The sequence below is a fragment of the Neolamprologus brichardi genome, chromosome 13, assembly GCF_056152115.1.
Source record: "Neolamprologus brichardi isolate AB-2024 chromosome 13, ASM5615211v1, whole genome shotgun sequence".
In the NCBI taxonomy this organism is placed as follows: Eukaryota; Metazoa; Chordata; class Actinopteri; order Cichliformes; family Cichlidae; genus Neolamprologus; species Neolamprologus brichardi.
The window spans coordinates 10,159,760-10,179,350 of NC_142116.1; the positions used below are offsets into that span (position 1 = coordinate 10,159,760).

At 41.2% G+C, this 19,591-nt stretch overlaps 2 protein-coding genes across 3 annotated transcripts in view; one reads left to right on the forward strand and one right to left on the reverse strand.

The window, feature by feature from the left end:
- Window positions 1-1,518: 1,518 nt before the first annotated feature.
- Window positions 1,519-7,097, forward strand: il22ra2 (interleukin 22 receptor, alpha 2). Its single transcript, XM_006783655.3, has 6 exons — window positions 1,519-1,644; window positions 2,442-2,556; window positions 3,795-3,979; window positions 4,399-4,544; window positions 5,153-5,310; window positions 6,471-7,097. Exons 1-5 carry the CDS (start codon window positions 1,581-1,583, stop codon window positions 5,300-5,302), a joined length of 660 nt encoding a protein of 219 aa, XP_006783718.2. The 5' UTR covers window positions 1,519-1,580; the 3' UTR covers window positions 5,303-5,310; window positions 6,471-7,097.
- A 930-nt stretch (window positions 7,098-8,027) lies between these two features.
- Window positions 8,028-19,591, reverse strand: part of map3k21 (mitogen-activated protein kinase kinase kinase 21) — a 28,063-nt gene continuing 16,499 nt past the window's right edge. Inside the window, exons 2-11 of one of the 2 annotated variants that reach the window (XM_087850117.1) lie at window positions 19,345-19,525; window positions 19,051-19,199; window positions 18,488-18,663; window positions 16,438-16,678; window positions 15,729-15,851; window positions 14,702-14,797; window positions 13,157-13,307; window positions 12,185-12,279; window positions 11,250-12,083; window positions 8,028-11,159 (exon numbers count right to left, since the gene is read on the reverse strand). In XM_087850117.1, coding sequence (XP_087706243.1) covers window positions 10,786-11,159; window positions 11,250-12,083; window positions 12,185-12,279; window positions 13,157-13,307; window positions 14,702-14,797; window positions 15,729-15,851; window positions 16,438-16,678; window positions 18,488-18,663; window positions 19,051-19,199; window positions 19,345-19,525 — 2,420 coding nt within the window. In that variant the 3' untranslated portion in view covers window positions 8,028-10,785. The remainder of the gene's footprint in view (window positions 11,160-11,249; window positions 12,084-12,184; window positions 12,280-13,156; window positions 13,308-14,701; window positions 14,798-15,728; window positions 15,852-16,437; window positions 16,679-18,487; window positions 18,664-19,050; window positions 19,200-19,344; window positions 19,526-19,591) is intronic. The other variant, XM_006783656.3, reaches the window with a different exon arrangement.

Below are 19,591 nucleotides of genomic sequence, written 5' to 3' on the forward strand. Positions count from 1 at the left end.
CAATTACTTTTAACTATTTCAAATGTTAATTTCCACTTACGTTTTTTGCAACTACTTTAATATGTAGTAGAGTGTAACCAGTTATCGGTATACCAGTTAATTAGTATAAACAAACTTTTTACATATTGTTTTGTATTAAATTAAATTAATATTTTTCAAATACTGAAAGGCTGCTGAAGGGTATGCCCCTGTGCTAAATTATGAAGAAAAAGAAAAGATGAAGTCTAGCTGCAATAATGTCAAATAAAGTAATTTGCATAGGTTCATGTTCTGCATTACCTAATAATAGCTGCTATAAATACTCACTGGTGGCAATATACCTGATAATGAACAGAGTGGAAATATGGAAATATGAAGTGTGATGAAAAGGGGCAGGTCATGCATAGGAAATCATTATGTAACAGATTTCCAGTAAACTCTTACACAAGCATTAGCATTGCTTATAACTGGGTAGACCAGAAATGGGGCAGTGTGGTAATCCTCCTGAACGACAGGGAACCAACAAAGGCCTTAGCAGGAGTAACCTACATCTGGGTAACCTACATCTAGCCAGTTTTAAATCAGAACCTTCTACACTTTGTTATTGGCAGCCTATCGCAAAGGCATACAATCTGATTTCCATCCATCCATTCGCTTCCGCTTATCCTTTTCAGGGTCGCGGGGGGGCACTGGAGCCTATCCCAGCTGTCATAGGGTGAGAGGCGGGGTACACCCTAGACAGGTCGCCAGTCTGTCGCAGGGCCAACACACAGGGACAGACAACCATTCGCACTCACATTCACTCGCACATTCACACCTAATGGCAATTTGGATTTTCCAATTAACCATCTTAATTAACAATCTGATTTCTTTAGTGACTATACAAAAATGCCAAAGATAACAGTTTGGCAGGCATAAAGTGGTATTTTCTGCCAACAAAGTGATTTGTAAAGAGCTATAAGGTGAAAACTTTTGTCCCTAAAAAATTTGAGGAAACTGGATAAGTGCTGAAAAAGAACTTGCACTGCTAAAAAATGGAATAATGAACACAGAAAGGTGCCATCAGATTGTGGTACCAACAATACATTGCAAGCATCAGATTGGCAACAGCTTAATTTTTAAGCGCAACAAAAATCCCAAACACACTGCTAATGCAGTAAAAGCAGTTTAAAAGGACTTTCAGTAAACCCATTTTCCTAGCAGAATACAAAGAATGAGGGGGGGCTCAAGTATCCTCAGGTTTACTGCTATTGTAAGAGCTTTGTGTCTTTTGTGTTTTAAAATTGACTTTGGCAGGAATGACCCAGCAAAGTCATGATATTCAATACTTTAGCACACATTTGGGTGGCACACAAGTAACGTGATCTGACACTTTTTTGTTTTGGATCCTTTTGTACGATTTGTAAAAAACACAGGAAAAAAAACCATCTTATAACATCAAATAAGTAACACTATATCTGTGTCCAAAATGCCATATAAGGAACGTTAGGGGAAGTTGATGGCATGTTAAAGGCAAGCGTGTTTCCAACAGCACCAGTCCAGTCCAGTGTGGCTTGTTGTGAACATTTGCACGTTGGTCGTCCACAAACCACATAAACACTATGACATCTCTCCTGCTTGGAGCAGCGCTGCTGGGCAACTTGGGCATCTCTGTCACAGCACAAGGTAACTTCTTAGAATTTATTTCTCTGTATTTTTATTTCCATGTAAAACGTGGTTTAGGGCTGTTCTTTATCGAAAGTTAGGCTGATTTACATCTGCCTCACCCCACTGCTCCCATAATAAAACCAAGAAGTATAACTTTACATTTACTGGTGCCACAGAAAACCAAACCAACCAATAGGAGAACTTACAGCATCTTCTGCTAGAAATCTACTTTTTCATTACCTTTTGCCTAGTCTAAAATTCATTAGTAAATCAACTGAAACACACTTTTTGAGTGATTATCAAAGTCTAGACTTGTTGAAATAAAGAATGAAGTGTAATGTTATTGTTGGGAATGAAAACAAAGTTGGTCCGACACTGCTGTGTCAGGTGTGAGAAAAAGAGATGATTTTTGCCATGAGAATTATTTGTATTGTTTTGTGTGTTCAGGTTTTTTTTTTTTGTTTGTTTGTTTTACTAATAATTTAACTGCAGTGTGTTAAGTTTGGACAGGAGCTGCTGTTGATCTTTTAGAAATGTTAAAAGCATCTTCTTCTTTGCAAGTTGCCCTCTATAAAATCCATGCAGCGTAATGTGAAAAGCTTAGAAAACTCTTACTAAATTCTGGGTTTCAGTGCCTTTCAGAGTGTAAAATTAACAGATATTATATGTTGTCATTTACCTTCACTGTATTTACTATACTACTATTCTGTGTATGTGATCATTATCTTTACTATGTTTCTGAATAATACACATTAGTATGGACATTATCTTTGCATAAACCCAGACTGTTCTTCATTATTTTTTCACACTTCCAGTGATGCTGCCTCGACCCAGCCAGGTGAGGTTTGACTCAGTGAACTATAAAAACATCCTGAACTGGACTCCACTCACCACGAACTCTTCTCTGCAGTACAACGTCCAGTGGAAGATGTGAGAGGACACACATACACACATGCAGGAGCACAGTTTTAACTACAAAAAAGGAAGCAAAACTCTTTTACAAGTAACAGTCCTGCATGATATTCAAAATATCAAAATAAAAGCATTCATTCAGCAGCGAAACATTGCCTCTTCTGCATTACATCTGATCATTGTATCATTATTGCTGATGTATCAGCAAATGAAGTGTTTTGCAGTTAAGGTGGAACTTACTGAGTTAGACTACATGGAGTAAAGTACTGACTCGTGCCACGAAGTTCTGACATACAGGTTTTTTTTGCTGAGTTTTGGAGTAGGGCTGGGTATCAATTTTGATTTCTATAACAGATTCAATTTTGATTCACAAGGTCACGATTTTCACTGAGACAGTCAGGAACATAATTCTGATCATTTATCAGTACATATCCATATTTTTTAGTATCTAGGTATAAAAACAAAGCTGACACTTGTCAGACTTCATCGGAGGTGTAAGCATCACAGCAGACTCCTTTGTAACGGAGGATAAACCAAAGAAAAACATGAAGGAGATTTTCAAGTCCTGGCTTTTTATAGCAGATAACCGCCTTAAAATAATCAGAAAATCATGAATCAATATATGAACATTACCTGATGCTGCTGAATGAAGCAGAGCAAAGTTACGGAGGTTTTATTAGAGACACAACTAAGCCTTTGCAGTTTGGCATAATTTGTAAAACTTTACATTTCTTCGGTATTGAACAGCATAAATGAGGCTTTCTTGTCAGCGGTCATTTTTGAAAAAGACTAAACAAAACAGCGGCCAACAGCGCTGAACACAACGGTAGATTGGTGCAAATAAGCCAGCGAATAATGCAGAAAACTGAGATTTGAGATCGGAAACTGGTCTCGAAGTACACCAAGAGAGAGAGAGCTGTGGAGGAAGTGTGATTTTATGGTGGTGGAAGCAAAACTGCAAAAGTAAGAGGGAATTCATGACGACGTGAAATGTAGTTTTGATCTTCTTGCTGTTGGTTCAATAAATTTCGGTTGGAGAGTGACGAAACCTGCAGCTTTCTTAATCTGTGAGATGTCAGCAGCAGAACTCTAGAAAAGATGTGAATGTTTAACATGAATCCAATTGGAGTGTAGAATATTTCTAATCTGAGTATCAGAGTATCTGTGTTAATATTATTCCAGCACCCTCAGTAGGATGCTGGGTAGGTTGCACAGGATGAAATAACCATCCTCTGTGTTTATGTCTTCTCCCTCAGTTATGGCGAGCCCGAGTGGATCGATGTGCCAGGCTGTCAAAAGATCCGGAAGCACCACTGTGACCTCAGCGACGTGACCTCTGAGCCCAGAGAGTGGTACTACGCCAGAGTTGGCGCTGTGTCTGTGGCCAACAGCATCCAATCAGCCTGGGCCCTCTCCCCCAGATTCAGCCCGCGTTGGGACAGTGAGTGTTTACACAACTTCTCGCATCATTGTCTGCATCCTCTTTCCGTTCGTTCTCACTTCCCCAAACTGATGCAGGAACGTATGGCAGCAAGCACAGCCTGAAGGCAGGTGCAATGACACTCATGAGTTGGTTCAGCTATTTAAATAGAGCATAACAAAGATCTAAGTTAAGTTAAAAAATGCTCTCTCCAAACTATATATATAACCAATGTCAGATAAAAAAGCTCCAAAGTTCAGGTTGCATTGTCTTGTAATCCAATCACAGTCACATGAATTCTTTAGACTTCCCTCTTTAAGTTAAAAACAGCAGCATACTCTCCGCTGCTTCCTCTCTTTTCCTCTGCGTTGCTTCACGCTCTCACAACTGTGTGTTCATCGCTCTGCGGATAAGCTCAAAGAAATTTGTTTCCCATGCAGCCAAAATCAGCCCCCCTGTGCTGAGACTGAATGTAACCGAACAACCAGCCATTGTGGTCCGAGTGAAGTCCCCCCGAGAGCTGGTCCGGAAGCTGCACAGCAATTTGTACTACAAGATCTACTTAACACACCCCAGTGGAGAAGAAGTACGCACTCACACCAAACACCCTGCTGCGTATCCATCTCCACACTGATTAGGCTGGGTTTATTTTAGACTCATTACATCCTAAATGTAGTTCCATGGGAAAACTGTTTGATTTGTGCACTTGTGATAAATGAATCACACTTAATTGGGAATTTAAGTCAGAACAGCTGAACATGCTGAAATCTCTACATTTCCCCAATTTTAGCACACGTTTCAGCATTTAAGAATGAAATAATAATCAATAATCACTGCATTTTCTCTATGATAAGCACCGGATTACATCTTTTTTTCTCTAGGCTCCACTGTAAACATTAGTAAATTATTCATTGTCAATTCATTCCTCGCTGTTTGTGACACTCAATTGAAAGGTTACAGTGGAATCGGTGCACAGTTCCAAAATAGAGAAGGAAGAAGAGGAAGAGCAGCAAAAGATGACTGACAAAAACAAGAACAACAACAAAAAGAAGAACAAAACAACTTGTATTTTTTCCGCCTGTAGTTCTTGAAATTTTCTGTCAAACTGCACCACCTGTTGCTTCCAGCCGCCCGTTACCGCTGAGGGCTGGTGGACACTCACTGTCTCTCTCTCTTTATCTCTTTCTCCTTTAGGAGGTGTTTGACATGAAGTGCTGTTCTCACAAGCTGACTCTGAAGGACCTGAATCACAGAGAAGAATACTGCCTCCAAGCTCAGATCGTCCTCCCTCTGCAGGGCAAGCACAGCGCCCGCAGCTCTCTGAAATGCATCACTACCCTCTGACAACACAGGTATGAAAACACATTCCCTCATATCACATCATTGCATCGTATCATGTCGTGCCGGCTGCAGGGTAGAGACGTATCTAGCTCCTATAGATCATTACCACAGATGCAAATTCCTGCCACAGCACAAAGCCGCCATATCTGTGAGAAACTGTTGCAGGTGTGTGTTTTAGTTACCTGCACACAGACCCGTTGGAGAGTATTGTTGATGACCAACAATACTGCTGCAACAAAAGATCACCCAGATGAGACGTCTAGTATCATTTGTCACATCACAATCGCCCGAGGCTTTGAGATAGAGGGAGGGAGGGGAAAGAAACACCCTGGAGGAGAAATTCTATCATGAGAGTCTGTACATGATGACAGTAATTACCCCAGCTCACCCCACCCTTTTCACCATATTTAGATCTTTTAGAGCATAGATGTCAAACTCTGGCCCGCGGGCCAAATTTGGCCCGCAGCCTAATTACATTTTGCCCGCGAAGCCATACTAAATTACTATTAGAGCTGGCCTACTGGTATTATACAGCTAATATATATATTGTTTAGTATTAAGCTTTGCTTGTTCCATATTCAGTTTTTCAGCAAAACGTGTCCATGGGGCGATCGTGGCTCAAGAGTTGGGCGTTCGTCTTGTAATCGGAAGGTTGCCGGTTCGAGCCCCGGCTCTGACGGTCTTGGTCGTTGTGTCCTTGGGCAAGACACTTCACCCGTTGCCTACTGGTGGTGGTCAGAGGCCCCGGTGGCGCCAGTGTCCGGCAGCCTCGCCTCTGTTAGTGCGCCCCAGGGCGGCTGTGGCTACACTGTAGCTTGCCATCACCAGTGTGTGAATGGGTGGATGATTGTGTATAGTGTAAAGTGCTTTGGGGTCCTTAGGACCAAGTAAAGCGCTATACAAATACAGACCATTTTACCATTTTTTTTTTTACCATAAGAAAAGATTCCTTCTTATATCTGGAGGAATAAATATATTTCAATAAATATTAATGTTAGTTTAGAATTTTGGCCCACTGTGTATTTGAGTTTGACACCCCTGTTTTAGAGAGACAAAACAGAACTGCTCCGTTTGCTGATTTCCTTCTCTCTGCATTTCGTTGCCTTGTACTTGTGACATGTGCAATGACAATAAAGTTGAATTCTATTCTATTCTATTCTATTTTCTGCAGACACAGCGTCGGCCATCCCTTCAGCTTTGAATATCCATCGCTACCTCGACAGCCACAGCCACACACATCCGTGCAAGTAAAAGTGATGCACTTTATTATACAAAGCATTAAAGGTCTCATATGAAGGCAAACTTTCACGTTCACCGGAAGAGGATTGCTTTTGTTTTTTTAAACTTAAGAGTATTTTTTTTAAATTTTTTCTATTCATGGCAAAAATATTCTGAACTCAAGAGCCACCCGGTAGATTCATCTACTGATCGCAGCCAGAGCTCCTGTTTTGGAGTTTTCTATCTAACGCACAGTCAAAAGTGATGACAGGCAGCTTTTCCTCTCCATAAATCATAAAAATATTATTGCAATCTGGTGTGCTCGTTCACACATGGTCAAGATATATTTTCAACTTATGTCTGTTTCCTCATTCCTCTCGCATGCAGTCCAGCAGTGAGGATCAGCGAATGCTGCTTTAACGTCTTTAAGAGAGCTTTTTGTAAAGAAAAAACTCTGCTAAAAGAAAACTTTATGAGAATGTACTGTGCCAAATGTATCACGCTACAAATAAAATCCACTGTTGAAATTGACCTCCGTCCTGTAAGTTGGACCCTTTTTGTACAAACAGTAAAGCTGGTGGTGTTTTTCGCAGTTTTCTCATCGTCTTCTCCTCTTTGTATTTTATTGCCTACAAAGGTATAGTGTTACGCCTATTTGTGCAGCCATGAATATATACTTGTTTTTAATTAAAGCTCAGTAATATGCAGAAACAGCAACTTTGATTCTAGTGGGTTTTTTTCCCTGGTGTTACTCTGTTGTGGTAGTTTAGATTTATTCCAAGACGACAGTGAATACAAACTTAAAGGACAGAGTCACCATAGTGGTGCCTTCAGATTTCAAGATTCAGACTTTTTAACTGTTGCTACATAATACTTCAATAATCAAATATAGGGGGAAAAAAAAACCCTACGATATTTTTTATACTTATGTGTCGTATAATAATATAATCTGTGCACTTAGCTTGCTTGTTAAGGAAGATTTAAAAGTAGTAACTGAACCCTCTGAGGTCATCAGGGGTGACTGACTTGCACTTGAGCTTCAAACCATGTGTTTTTGATGGTTGTCTAAGAATGATCTTTCTTTTACCCTGAATGGCAGGACTTTGGAAAATAATAATAATAAAATTCCATGTTCTGATGGTGTAGGTTTGGTCTTTGGGTCTTCACCAACAGTAGCTTCACCTCACTGCGCCAGAAATTATTTTAGTCTTGTGTTGTTGCTACTTTCATGGCTGTGAAAAAAAAGAACATCTCGTGAACTTTACTGTCTTGTCTTTGAATCTGGGCCCTGTCCTTTAACCATCCAGTCTTTGTGCCACGCTTTGGTGGGTTTGCTTCTGTAGGCAGAGGCAGCTTTCAGCTTTTTGAGGGTTTCAAAGCATCTTCGGGAACTTTTAAACATGATGCAGAACTACTAGTTGAATTGAATCCCCATAAATCATCTTCAGATGACACAAAAACTGAAATGATATTTTAAACTGTGTTAGGAAAAAAAGACAAACCAATGACATTAGTCTCGACTTAGACTTTATTGAAAACATTGATAAACTGGATACTCTTCATCAATCAGGCATGAAATGACAAATACTGTAATGATACCAAACAGCGCTCACTGAAACAGATGTATTCTAAGCTCAATGTAACACAGTCAGCGTGACACGTGTTCAGTGATTTAAAGGAAGCACTGCATTTAACAGGAAGTTCTCATTTGATTGGGAGGGCGGTGGGTCTTTCAGCTACAGTGCTTCACACTGAGGATCTATGTGGAGTCGCCTTCTTTGTAGGAACTCCTCACTAGCAGCTAGTTCATTTAGTGGTTTTGGTCCTGAGGACTGAGAGGCCTTAGTGCTGATAGAGCTGAATTTTGGTCCTGTAGCCACACAGCCTGAATGTGCAGTGTCTGGATTCACGAATATTATTGCTGCAGTTTGTAAATATATTGGCATGTGTGTCTGGGAATGTTTCAGGTCTGCAGTGTTATAGCAGCGGTGCATGCTGGTGTTTAAAGATGCCCTTAATTTATTTCACTTTTAAAAGCCCTATGATCAGTAAGGCCCTTTACAGTGTTTAGAGCTGCTCTGAATTCAGTGGTCATAAAACACAGCAACACAGGAAATGATAAAATGCCACAGTGAGATACACATGAGCAATCAGTTATATTTACACCATTTGGAAATTCATATCTTTTAGTAAATGAATACTTGAGTGGGCCACTTTTATATTCAATTTACTCACTAAACAATTACAGGTGGCATTGGGTCCAGCATATATCCTTCATTATCAGCTCTGCATACTGTCAAGTTCACACAAGTCTGGAAGAAACATGTTGACAAATCAACATTCAAAGCCCTTTGTGAATACTGAGGAAAACTAGCATGATCATGAAAGGCAAACGGTGTCTTGACTCGGAATATTTTCTAAATGTAAAAACCTTTTGCTTAACATTGTATAAAAAGTGTACAAAGAGAAACAGATACAACCGACAACCTGACTCAACTAAACGTTAAAACCAGTTACATGTAACAGCGCTATCACAGAATCAAACCAACCAAACTGGGGCTGATTTCTATGACTGAGTGACCGAGCTTTTAAACGACAAAGCTGAAAGGCACACATTTATCAGGTTTACAGTACAAGTATTGCAGTTCTGTGCAGTTGATGCTCTAAACGGTAAGTAAACACTCTCCTGTGTGCACATTTATGGGCTTTGTAGAAATCCTAAATATCCAAGCAGTTTATTTGGGTTTTCCCTCACATGAACATTCACGGCTGATGCGTTCCTCCCGCTCTGCTGCAGTGTGCCAAATAAAGACAATTTTAACAAAGAAAAAACATCTATAAATACTCCATATTCCATATTATCAACACATGACCACAACTCCTAAATGAGAAGATTCCAGGTCTGCTTTGTAGGACTTCCAGTTTTCTACCCGCATCTCTAAAAGATTCAGGGAATTCTGGGTGGAAACACACATGCATCTCTACCCAGGTCCAGTATGTAATCTACCTCGAGACAGCGTGGCCTCATGGTAACACGTGATGTAGTCCAGAAATGTGATCTGTTCCTGTGTACTCATGGACAGCAATTAAATATGTGACAGTAACCCCGACTGCAAAACTCAAGTGTTTCAAAAGGAAGTGTAACAGAGCTTTAAAACATGGCTCAGCTGTTTTATTTGAACCTAAACCACAATCTGTGTTTAAACCTAAACCTAAGATTTTGGTCTGAATCTTAACCATACAAACATGAATCGTGTCTCTTAAGTGAATGCCACCATCTTCCCCTTCCAAGGGTGGACTACACTACAATTTGTGTTCATGAGCCTCATAAACTCTCCTCAGACTGTGTGGCAGATGTTTTTGTGCATACAAACAAACAAACAAACAAAAAAGAAAACATTTTTCTTCATGAACACAAATTAACAGACACATTTCTCGACTACTCCACGGACTCTTCGAAAACCCCAATCTATTGCCCAAGAACAAACTGTACTGCAGCATTGCTGCCTCAGTCATGAAACAGCATTAATGCCATATAAAAGAAAACAAAACTGCCAGCATTAGGCCGATAAAGGATTAAAAGAAATATTTACAAACAAGGCATAGTATATTTTTGTTCAATGTTTTAAGTACATGCATGCATGATTTTTAAGTCAAAAAAAAAAATTAAAAAATCTAAAAGCGTGATCACACTTTTTCGAAACTGACATGGAATGTGTGTCCTGTTGGTTTCTAAGGTAAGGTCAAGTCTCTTCATATTAAATTACCTATAAAAATATATATATAAATAAAAAGGTGAGGGTATTGTGTTGAGAAAGCTGCAGCAGCGGTCAACGTTTAGCTGCACCGATAGAACGAGAAAGGAAAAGGGGGGTGGGGGTGACAAGAGCGAGGAAAGGATGGGGAAACAAAGGTGGCAGTCAAGCACCGAGATGATCACAGGAAGAGCTGCTGATCCATCGCTGGAAAGTTCTGCCTTGGTTTCAGAACCCCGTGTGTGTGTGTGTACTAGAAAGAAACACACTGGAACACCTGTGACTCAGGAATTTTCTAAAAGCCTCAGACTCTGCTGCAGTCTAGAACATAGAATATGTGCTAGAACTGCGACAAAGCCGTTTCTATCGCTCTGTATAGAACTTCATCAAATAGAAACAAAGGCAGCCTGGTTCTAAACCCTCCAGGAGTTCTGTGTGTGTGTAAGTTCTGAACATTCTAGGCTGTGAGCAACAAGCTACAACCACCAGCACGTAGATCGCTTCTCGAGACTTCTAAGAGAGGAACTCTTTATCCAGCTCAAAGACAGAGGGCCGTGCAGGAGAGCTTTGAATGCGGCAGAGCGGCACGGTGCAGTCTCGTTTCTGGCCCTCGGTGTCCATGTCCAGCAGGGAGCAGCCCATCCCTACCTCTGAGGACAGCATCACGTTTAGGTTCTGCGCCGTCTTTTCTCCGGAATAGTGACCCAGGGAGTAGCTTTTGTTGCGTCCTCGCAGCAGAGCCCAGGTGTGGGGTTTGGCCCTGAGTGACACTGGCCGCGGTCTTGTGAAGGCCTCTCCACCAGTGGGCTTTTCTGGCCCTCCATCCTTCTCTTGTTTCTCCTGCTTCTTTTGTGTGACTGGAGGAGGCAGAGCGGGCAGGCCATTGGCTGTGAACAAACAGGGAGATGCATTTTTGGAGTGGGAATCCTTTTTAAACCTGTATATACAAGTTTTCTGACTTTTTGTTAGTTACTCACTGTTGTGGTTGGTGGTGTATTTCTTTCTGCGTAGACGTGCTGCTGGGTTGTGGTTGGTCTGCTCAGGCGGCTGGCTTTGGGTTTGCACCGCTGTCTGCGTTTTAGCTGCAGTCTTGTTACTCTGGCCTTCTGGAACTGCTGCTGGGCTGCATCTGGATGGCTCTGTGTGATGATTGACAGCCACATGCTCAGCCTTCACAGGGTTAGACTCCGACATCTCCGCTTCAGACTGTAAGAGACACTTGGTGGAGTTGTACTCCATGATGGCTGACATGGAAATAAGATTGACAGGTTGGGGGGAGTTGTGGTTTGACGTTCCCTCGTCTTTACGGGAGCGACCGCTTGGTGGTGAGGTGCTGCGGCGGAAACGGGTTGCACGTTGAAACAGGCCCTCTTTCTTTTTCTTCTCTTTCTCCTCTTTCGGGGGCTCGCAGTCTTCGCCAGCAGCTGAGTTTTTCAGGGCCTCCCTGATATCATAACCGAGCACAACCGAAGCCAGCAGTGAACCGCAGCCATACAGCACAGCGTCGGTCTTGCGGCGACCTGATGTCCTTTTCAGGCTGTTGGTGGGTGTAAGCTGTGGGGTAGTTGAGGTGGATGAAGTGGATGTGGTGGTATATGGGTCGTCTGGAGTCTCTGGTTGGCCGCTCTGACCTGCTAATCCCACTCCAGCATCTCCTGTCCCGCAGTTTCCACCAGGGCAAATCTGAGTCTGCTGCTCGTCCCTCCACAGAGGTAGATCGATGTACACCTGGTTGGGGAACTTGAGCTGCTTTGGTTTGGAGCTGCTGTCAGAACATTCCTGGGAGAAAGTCTCATCTTTACTGTTCCCTGCTAAAAACACAGAAGTGGAAATATCAATAAATACCTGCTCCTTATAAATCCAAGCACCATTTAAACAAATTTAATGTCACCACTTGACAGTTTTAGCTCACCTTGTTCGGCAAACAGGGCAGCAAGAGGGACAGACTTCTGGGACTTCACCAGGCTGGTGGACCACGGGTTACTGCCATCTGACAGAGGACGCACTCTATAAAAAGAATTATTAGTGAGGTACACTGCAGAATTAGTTACATATATAAAGAAAAAAAGCACTGTAACTGTGCAGACATCTGGCCACAAAGACTGAAGATGCTCTTTCATGCACCACGCTGACCACAAGGTCGAGCAAAATTAGTGCTGCATAGGCTGTTCCATATCATTACTATGTCATCTTTTGAGGCGACACTGTCTTCGTGTGTGCTATATGCATCGGCTTCCTGTCATTCTACTTTTCTATTTGTGGCACATATGTGTGTCACACTGTGCCCATGCGACCCAACCATTATTGGACGGATGAGTTTCAGAGTGCAGCACAGTGCATGCCACTTTCCATCCTCTTACTATAATGATCGTAGCATATGATTTGTCTGTATATACCTCATCGCCTCTTTAACGGGTTGGCCAATCTGAGCGAAACTTTGTACAAACATTATCACACGTACAGAGATTATTAACATCTAAATATTTTTATAAAAGGATTGATTATAAATTACAATTGTTTAGATTTTTGTATATATTATGTTCACTTCACCATCCCTGTGCGAATGCGATGTTACATTTTCTATCTGAGTGTCTTTCATGTGCCAGCGAACAAAACGTTTTTTGTTTTTTTAAATTGTATGAGACTTTGAGATGTTTGACCATCTGCACTGCAGTCCTTTAGAGAAGCATACAAATGATGACTTCTTTACTTTTTTTTTGGACTCTGCAAATGTAGCATGAATCAGATACACAAAGAAGAGTCAAAAACTATTTCATCACTTTGAAAATTGGACTTAGACAAGCTTGTTTTGAAGTCTTCGACTACACAGCGTGAGTAAAACGTGACTGTCCTGCTTTTTTTCCTGTGTGTAAACACACTTCACCTCTGAGCGGCAGCAGGCCTCTCTTTGCTCTGTACTGAACTGGGTCCCCAGGTTCTTCCTTTCTTCTTGATTCCCTTTTTCACGTCATCAAACTCCTCTGGCCTGAAGGGGGAGCTGCGGCCCCACGTACGGTTGCTCTCATCTTGAGTAACTGTAAATGCAGGGATTGTTAAGTTTTACAAATAAACAAACCAATCAATCAACTCCTGCAAGCTGCTGTTGACCAAAAGACAGTCCTCACACGAAATATGGACAGGACATGTTAGTAGGATTATTAAATGTTTTCTGCCATCTGTACAATCCTGGTATTAATCAATCCATAGAAGCATTATGAAGTACAGTGGTCCCTCGTTTATCGCGGGAGTTACGTTCCAAAAATAAACCGCGATAGGTGAAATCCACGAAGTAGCCAACTTTATTTTTACAATTATTATAGATGTTTTAAGGCTGTAAAACCCCTCACTACACACTTTATACAATTTTCTCAGACAGATATGAACATTTTCACACTTTTCTCTCTTGTTTAAAGACTCTCAAAGTTCAAACCTTTGTAGAAAAATAAGTCCAGTATTATAGAATGAAACCAAAGGCTCCTGCGGTTGCCTTTGATGGTGCAAAACGTTTTGCTGGCATTGTTGTGTTTGTTGGGGGGAAAACTTACAAACATACAGTGCAGCACTTCAGAGTCACACTGCTAGCGATAGAAGATTTATGTAAATTTGACAAGCTGAACGCATTCTGTACTGTACAGGAGACACCGCACAAGATTGATTGACAATGGTCTACAGCCAATCAGGACGCAGAACACAATGCGTTGTAAGAAAAAAAAACAAAACCATGAAAAATTGCACCAAAAAAAAAAAAAAAAAAAAAATCAGGAAAACAGCGAGGCTGCGAAAGGTGAACCGCGTTATAGCGAGGGACCACTGTACTTAAAAAACATTAGGTAAACACCGAACCCCTGGAGTACTGTTGTTCAAAAGTTATACACTAGATGGCTTTCGAGTCTTTTAATTTAATGTCTGATTCAGGAAGATTCAGAGTGAATATCATAATCATGACAGTGATAATCAAATTTTACAATTCAAAAAGAAAAACAACAGCAACCAATACCAGTGTTGTTTTAAGATCCTCTTACTGGTATTGGTTAGTTGTGAAGTTGTCATGAACTTCAGCAAAAGCAGCATCCACCAATTATGTCACAGCATCAGACAAGAGCCAAAGAAAGCTGCCACCAAATTCATTTGTAGAATTCAAAGACAATTAAAAAAAAAAAGATAAACAGCTCCGTGGCCCATGTCTGCAGCATAAACTGTGTAGCTAATTTATTTGATTTTAAGGTTGATGAAAACATTTTTACAAGTAGAAAATACCAAAGTCTTGTTATGATCCACACATCAGATAAATGCTGTCAATCTGCAAGAGACAAATCACTGACAGGAAACTTTAACCACTTTCAACACTTAAAGTTAGCCACACGTAACACACAGCACTCAGTGCTACTGGCAACGCCTCACGCTGCATGAGCGAAGCCAGTCTCCTTGCCTTTCCTCCTGAACCCAGAGTAGGCTGACACCTCGCTGGTCAAATCAACATCCTGTTGGTAAACATACAAACTGTCCCTCGGCCTGTGGGATGTCACTGAGGAGGGAAATGCACATGTTACAGCCTGAGCACTGTGAAACAGAGCATTTAATGCTACAAAACAGAAGGTGGAGTACTTCAGCCAGTGCTGCCATAAATAAGTCTAAATGTTTATCTGTTGGAATAAACATTTACACTTATATGTATGAATGAAATTTATGGCTGGTGCAAATAAAACGGACTTTAAAATGTGCAAGAAATAGGTGTCCATGTCAACAGGGCTGTTATTCAATTGCTATGTATCATATGGCTATGCATAAAGATGTACCCCGCCTCTCGCCCTATGACAGCTGGGATAGGCTCCAGCGCCCCCCGCGACCCTGAAAAGGATAAGCGGAAGCGAATGGATGGATGGATAAAGATTTAATAAAATGCTGAGGTAAATCAGTGTACACAACTGCAAATACACGATTCCTCATCAAGTGTACAATCCTGTGTGCACTAAATACAGGCTTCTAAAACACACCTCCTCCTTGGATAGCACAGACCTGTCTAATCTTGTAGCTCAAAGCATCAATTAAGACTAAGTTTAAACACACGGATCTGTATACCAATGTACGTCTTTTTTCTAGTACTCTGATTTTTCAGTGCCTCCTATGTTACAGAGAAGCCCCCTATCTGTATTATCACCTACCATAAATGCACAAGAGGAATTTGTCCCAGTTATTGCAGGGGCGTTGGTGTGTGACTAACATCTTTTTAAAACTGTTCAAACAACTGGCTCTGCCTCTGGAGCTTTTGTTCACATGGCTCTAGTCATTGTGCATGATACTGTTCCCATGTTCCCAGTTCCTGTGAAATTCTCAGAGCTGATGTGATTTCTTTGGTTCTTTTACACTTGAGCAGGCTGGACTCGAGGTAGGACAGTAAGCACGACTAAGAAAACCTGAGGGACTCTTTAATATGCAAAAAAACAAACTGAACTTACGCTGAATGGCTCGTAGACGAGGGATAAGTGTGGGACTGCTGGGAGGAGAGGAGCTGGTACTGTGAAGGCTCCGCCTTTTGTCCATGGAGGGCGAAGCCTGCACGGTGATCTTATGCTGGAAGTCTGCAATATGCCGGACAAGTAAAACAGTTATTATAATCCCAGAGGAGTTACTGTTTGAGTGATTACAGTTTGATATGTATAGTTACATTTTCCAACACAGTTCAAATGTTGCAAACACAACAACATCAGAGTGATTATTTAATCTGGACGTGTTAGTTTGCTTATTTTTTCTGAATAGTGTAGGCTAAAAGCTTGGAAGACACAATATGGTTTAACTTTTTTATTTTGCTACAGATGTATGGGAATGATGTGGCAAATACACCATTCTCATACAAGAACTATATACTGGGAAAACATGATTTGTCAAGCTCTGGAGTTGTTTTTGACAGGAGATTCCAAGAAATTCAAATACCAAATTAACTTCAAAGCTTTGACAGGCAGTGGGCACGGCAAATCTCACTCTGTTTGTACCACTGAGTGATGGCACAAAGGGACAGAGAGGATCCATCCAGAGTGAGAACTCCAGTTTTAAAGCACTGCAATCCAATTTTTTTAAGTGCTATTACGGGGGAAAAAAGGAAGGCTCATTTCTATCGTGAGGTTTGAATGTGGGAATATTTTAGCTTAGTTCAGTCTGCAAGCTCACCTGAGGGTAGGCTGATGCGGTTCCCATCCTTCAGTTTAAGGCGGGAGCGTTTAAATTTGCCTTTTCTCTTCTTCACGTTGGGCTTGTCTTTGTTGAGCTGGAAAATGAGGATGTTGAGCTCTCTCTCCAGCACGTTGATCTCGCGCTCTGCCAGCTGCTGCTCCCGACGCTTCAGCAACTCCTCCTGAGACTTCTGCTGCAGGGCGGCTCGCGTCAGCTCCTCTTCTCTGGAACGTAGCTCCTGGAAGAAGCAGGTATTAAGAGGTAAAGTGCATTTATAGAACTGGCTGAAAGATTTCAGATGGTGACACCTCCTAAGGCGCGAACTCTTCCACGGCATGCATTTTTAATTTCTCTTTGATATTTGGGCTGATTGAGACCTGATGAATGTAAAAGACAAAGAATTACCAGATTTTTTTAACCTAATTTTTGTTTCTAAGAAAAATGAGAGCCACATGTGAGGATATTCGTTTATAATTTCGATAGAACAGTAGCAGTATAATGTCCTCGTAAGTGGATATCAGGCCCTTGTAGAGCCAAATTGAGTATTTTGGTCTAAATAACCCAAAATGTGATGTCCTCATATGTGGACGCCAGGTCCTAGGAGGTTAAGGCACCTTCTATAGACCTCAATAGCTGCTCTAAGAATAGTGAGCTAAGTTGGCATTGTTTGCCAACACTGTATGAGCTAAAACATGAGCAAGCAAAATTTCAAGTGCAGAGCTAGTCAAGTCTACAGTAAGCAGTTTACAGTAAGTAAATTATATCAACTACTCTTTTAGTGAACAGTCAACATTTAAAGGATAACACTAGGATGAGTAAAAGTGCCTTAGAGATCCAGAAAGGATGTATGTCATTCTCACTAGATCAATATTTAGAACTACTCTTAAGTTGTGCCTCTGTGTCACATTTGTTCCGTGTGCGGTTTTAGACATGTTTTTTGAGCACTGAAATCTTCAAAATAGGCAGGAGTAGGTATGTTACATAATTCACCAATAATAAGCTGGTTCAGGAGCCTTCTTTTTGAGGCAGTGTTATGCTCTCCTACCACTGCTTACTCATTCTTCACTCCCTCCATTTTCTCTTCAATTGCTCTCAGTTGAGTAATAATAATCCTTACTGGATGACTTCCATAAAGCAGCTTTACAGTCAAACCACTTCAGCCACCCACCTAGACACAGATTACGGTGAGATTTTTTACAGGAAATCTGTTTAAATGAAGGGACTAATTCCCTAATCTTGTAAAATTTATGATGGGAAAGCTCAAAGCTAAATTAGCCTTATTCTTTGAGCTCTGCATAGTGGTTGAATTTAATATAGCATGGTGAGGCAACAGAAATTACCAGCTGTGCAGATAAGCGTTTAATTTGGGGATTGTAAGATTTAAAAAACGAAAACCTCATGCTCAAACGGTGGATTAGCAGAACTGGAAAAACTAGAACAAAGCAGACAGCATAAATCCACAATACAAAAATAGGCACAAATTAAAACTCTCAATAAAAACACCACCTGTGCACTTTTGTATTTTGTGTAAAACTCAGTTCACCATTCATTAACTCAGCTCTGTGTGCTGATCCTGCTGTTTCTCTAAACACTAATTAACTCCCCTCTCCCCACTTTAAGCCAGAAACAGCAGACTTATACAGGAAGCAGATTAAGGTTTTAACAAGGGGAAGTCCACTAAAGCACTTCGGCATTAATGACTTGATTGTTAAACGTGCGATTTAGCCTTATCCACTGAAAGTAACCAATTAAACATTTTTATCCCATGAAACCAGTCCAGGGCGATACATCGGGGTTAGACGTAATGATAGATTAGCCTGCGTGTATCATTACTAAAACTCAAAGAGTGAAGCAAGATGACAAGCTGGTCTTTTTTCATACTTGGCGTCAGGGTCCAACTTCCCACACTGTGCGACACAGACGAGAGGATGCTGGAAATTAAGTTTACTTTCATGTGTTTAACCGGCTGCCAGGACAGTTCTGTGTTCAGTGGCTTCAACATATTAATGTTAGTGTATGAAAGAATCTCCTCCTCCTTCTGCTCTACCTTCTCTTTGGTCCTGAGCTCATCAAACATCTCCTGGATCTCCACACGCCAGTCGTCCTGCATGCTGTGGAAGGAGTCCTGAGGCATGGTGGCCATCACCGCCTCTTCGATGGCTGAAAGCTGCTCCAGGATGCAGGAGAATGAGGGACGCACATGGGGGTCCTGGTCCCAGCAATCTGGACAAATACAATGCAGTGAAAAGATGGACTCATAACCACTGTGACCAGGGCATCTACATCATACTGAATTTGTGAGCCTAGTGAACTGCTCTGACAAACATTCACAAAGTTGGGGAAAACCAGCAAACTTGCCATTAGCCATTTTAAGAGTACATTTACTATTAGCATGCACGCATTTTCCAGTAGAAATATGTATACATGTACAAATCTACACATAAAATTAAATTAAACTTAAAGTCTAATATTTAGTGCCATATGGCCTATAACAGGTGGCGTCGCTTCTTGTGCCTCTCTTGGAATAAGATGCCAGTCTCACATACATTTTCTGTGGAAAAACAAAGCTTCAGCTCAGCTTCAGCTCCACTGATATTTGCTCATACTTACCTTCCATGAGCTTAGCGAAGGGTTCGGGGCAAGTGGAAGGGATTGGTAGGGTTAACTTATTAACTGCCACGCCGTAAGCAACAGCGAGGCCGTCTATTCCACGGTACGGCACCTCCCCTGTTAACAGCTCCCACAGCAAGACACCATAGCTGAAAAAAACAAAACAAAAACCCCCCCCAAAAAACAAAGTAAACTAATGATAAATACATTTAAAGAACAATGACAGACAAATGAAAAAAGATAAGTATTTAAATCTAATGTCAAGGCCTCATGTGTCATTATCATCCATTATACCTCCAGACGTCACTGCCTTTGGAGAAGAGAGATGACTTAATGACCTCTGGTGCCATCCAGGAGTAGGTGCCTGCTGCTGACATTTTTGTGGTTTTGTGCCATTCCCTGGCTAAGCCAAAATCTGTGATCTTCAAGGTCTTTCTCCCAATGTCATCATTCTCAATTTTTTCAAGTAATAAAACTGAAAAGGAAAAATAATTTACTTTAGGTAGATCAATACACAAAAACCGTAAGATAAAAAAATGCA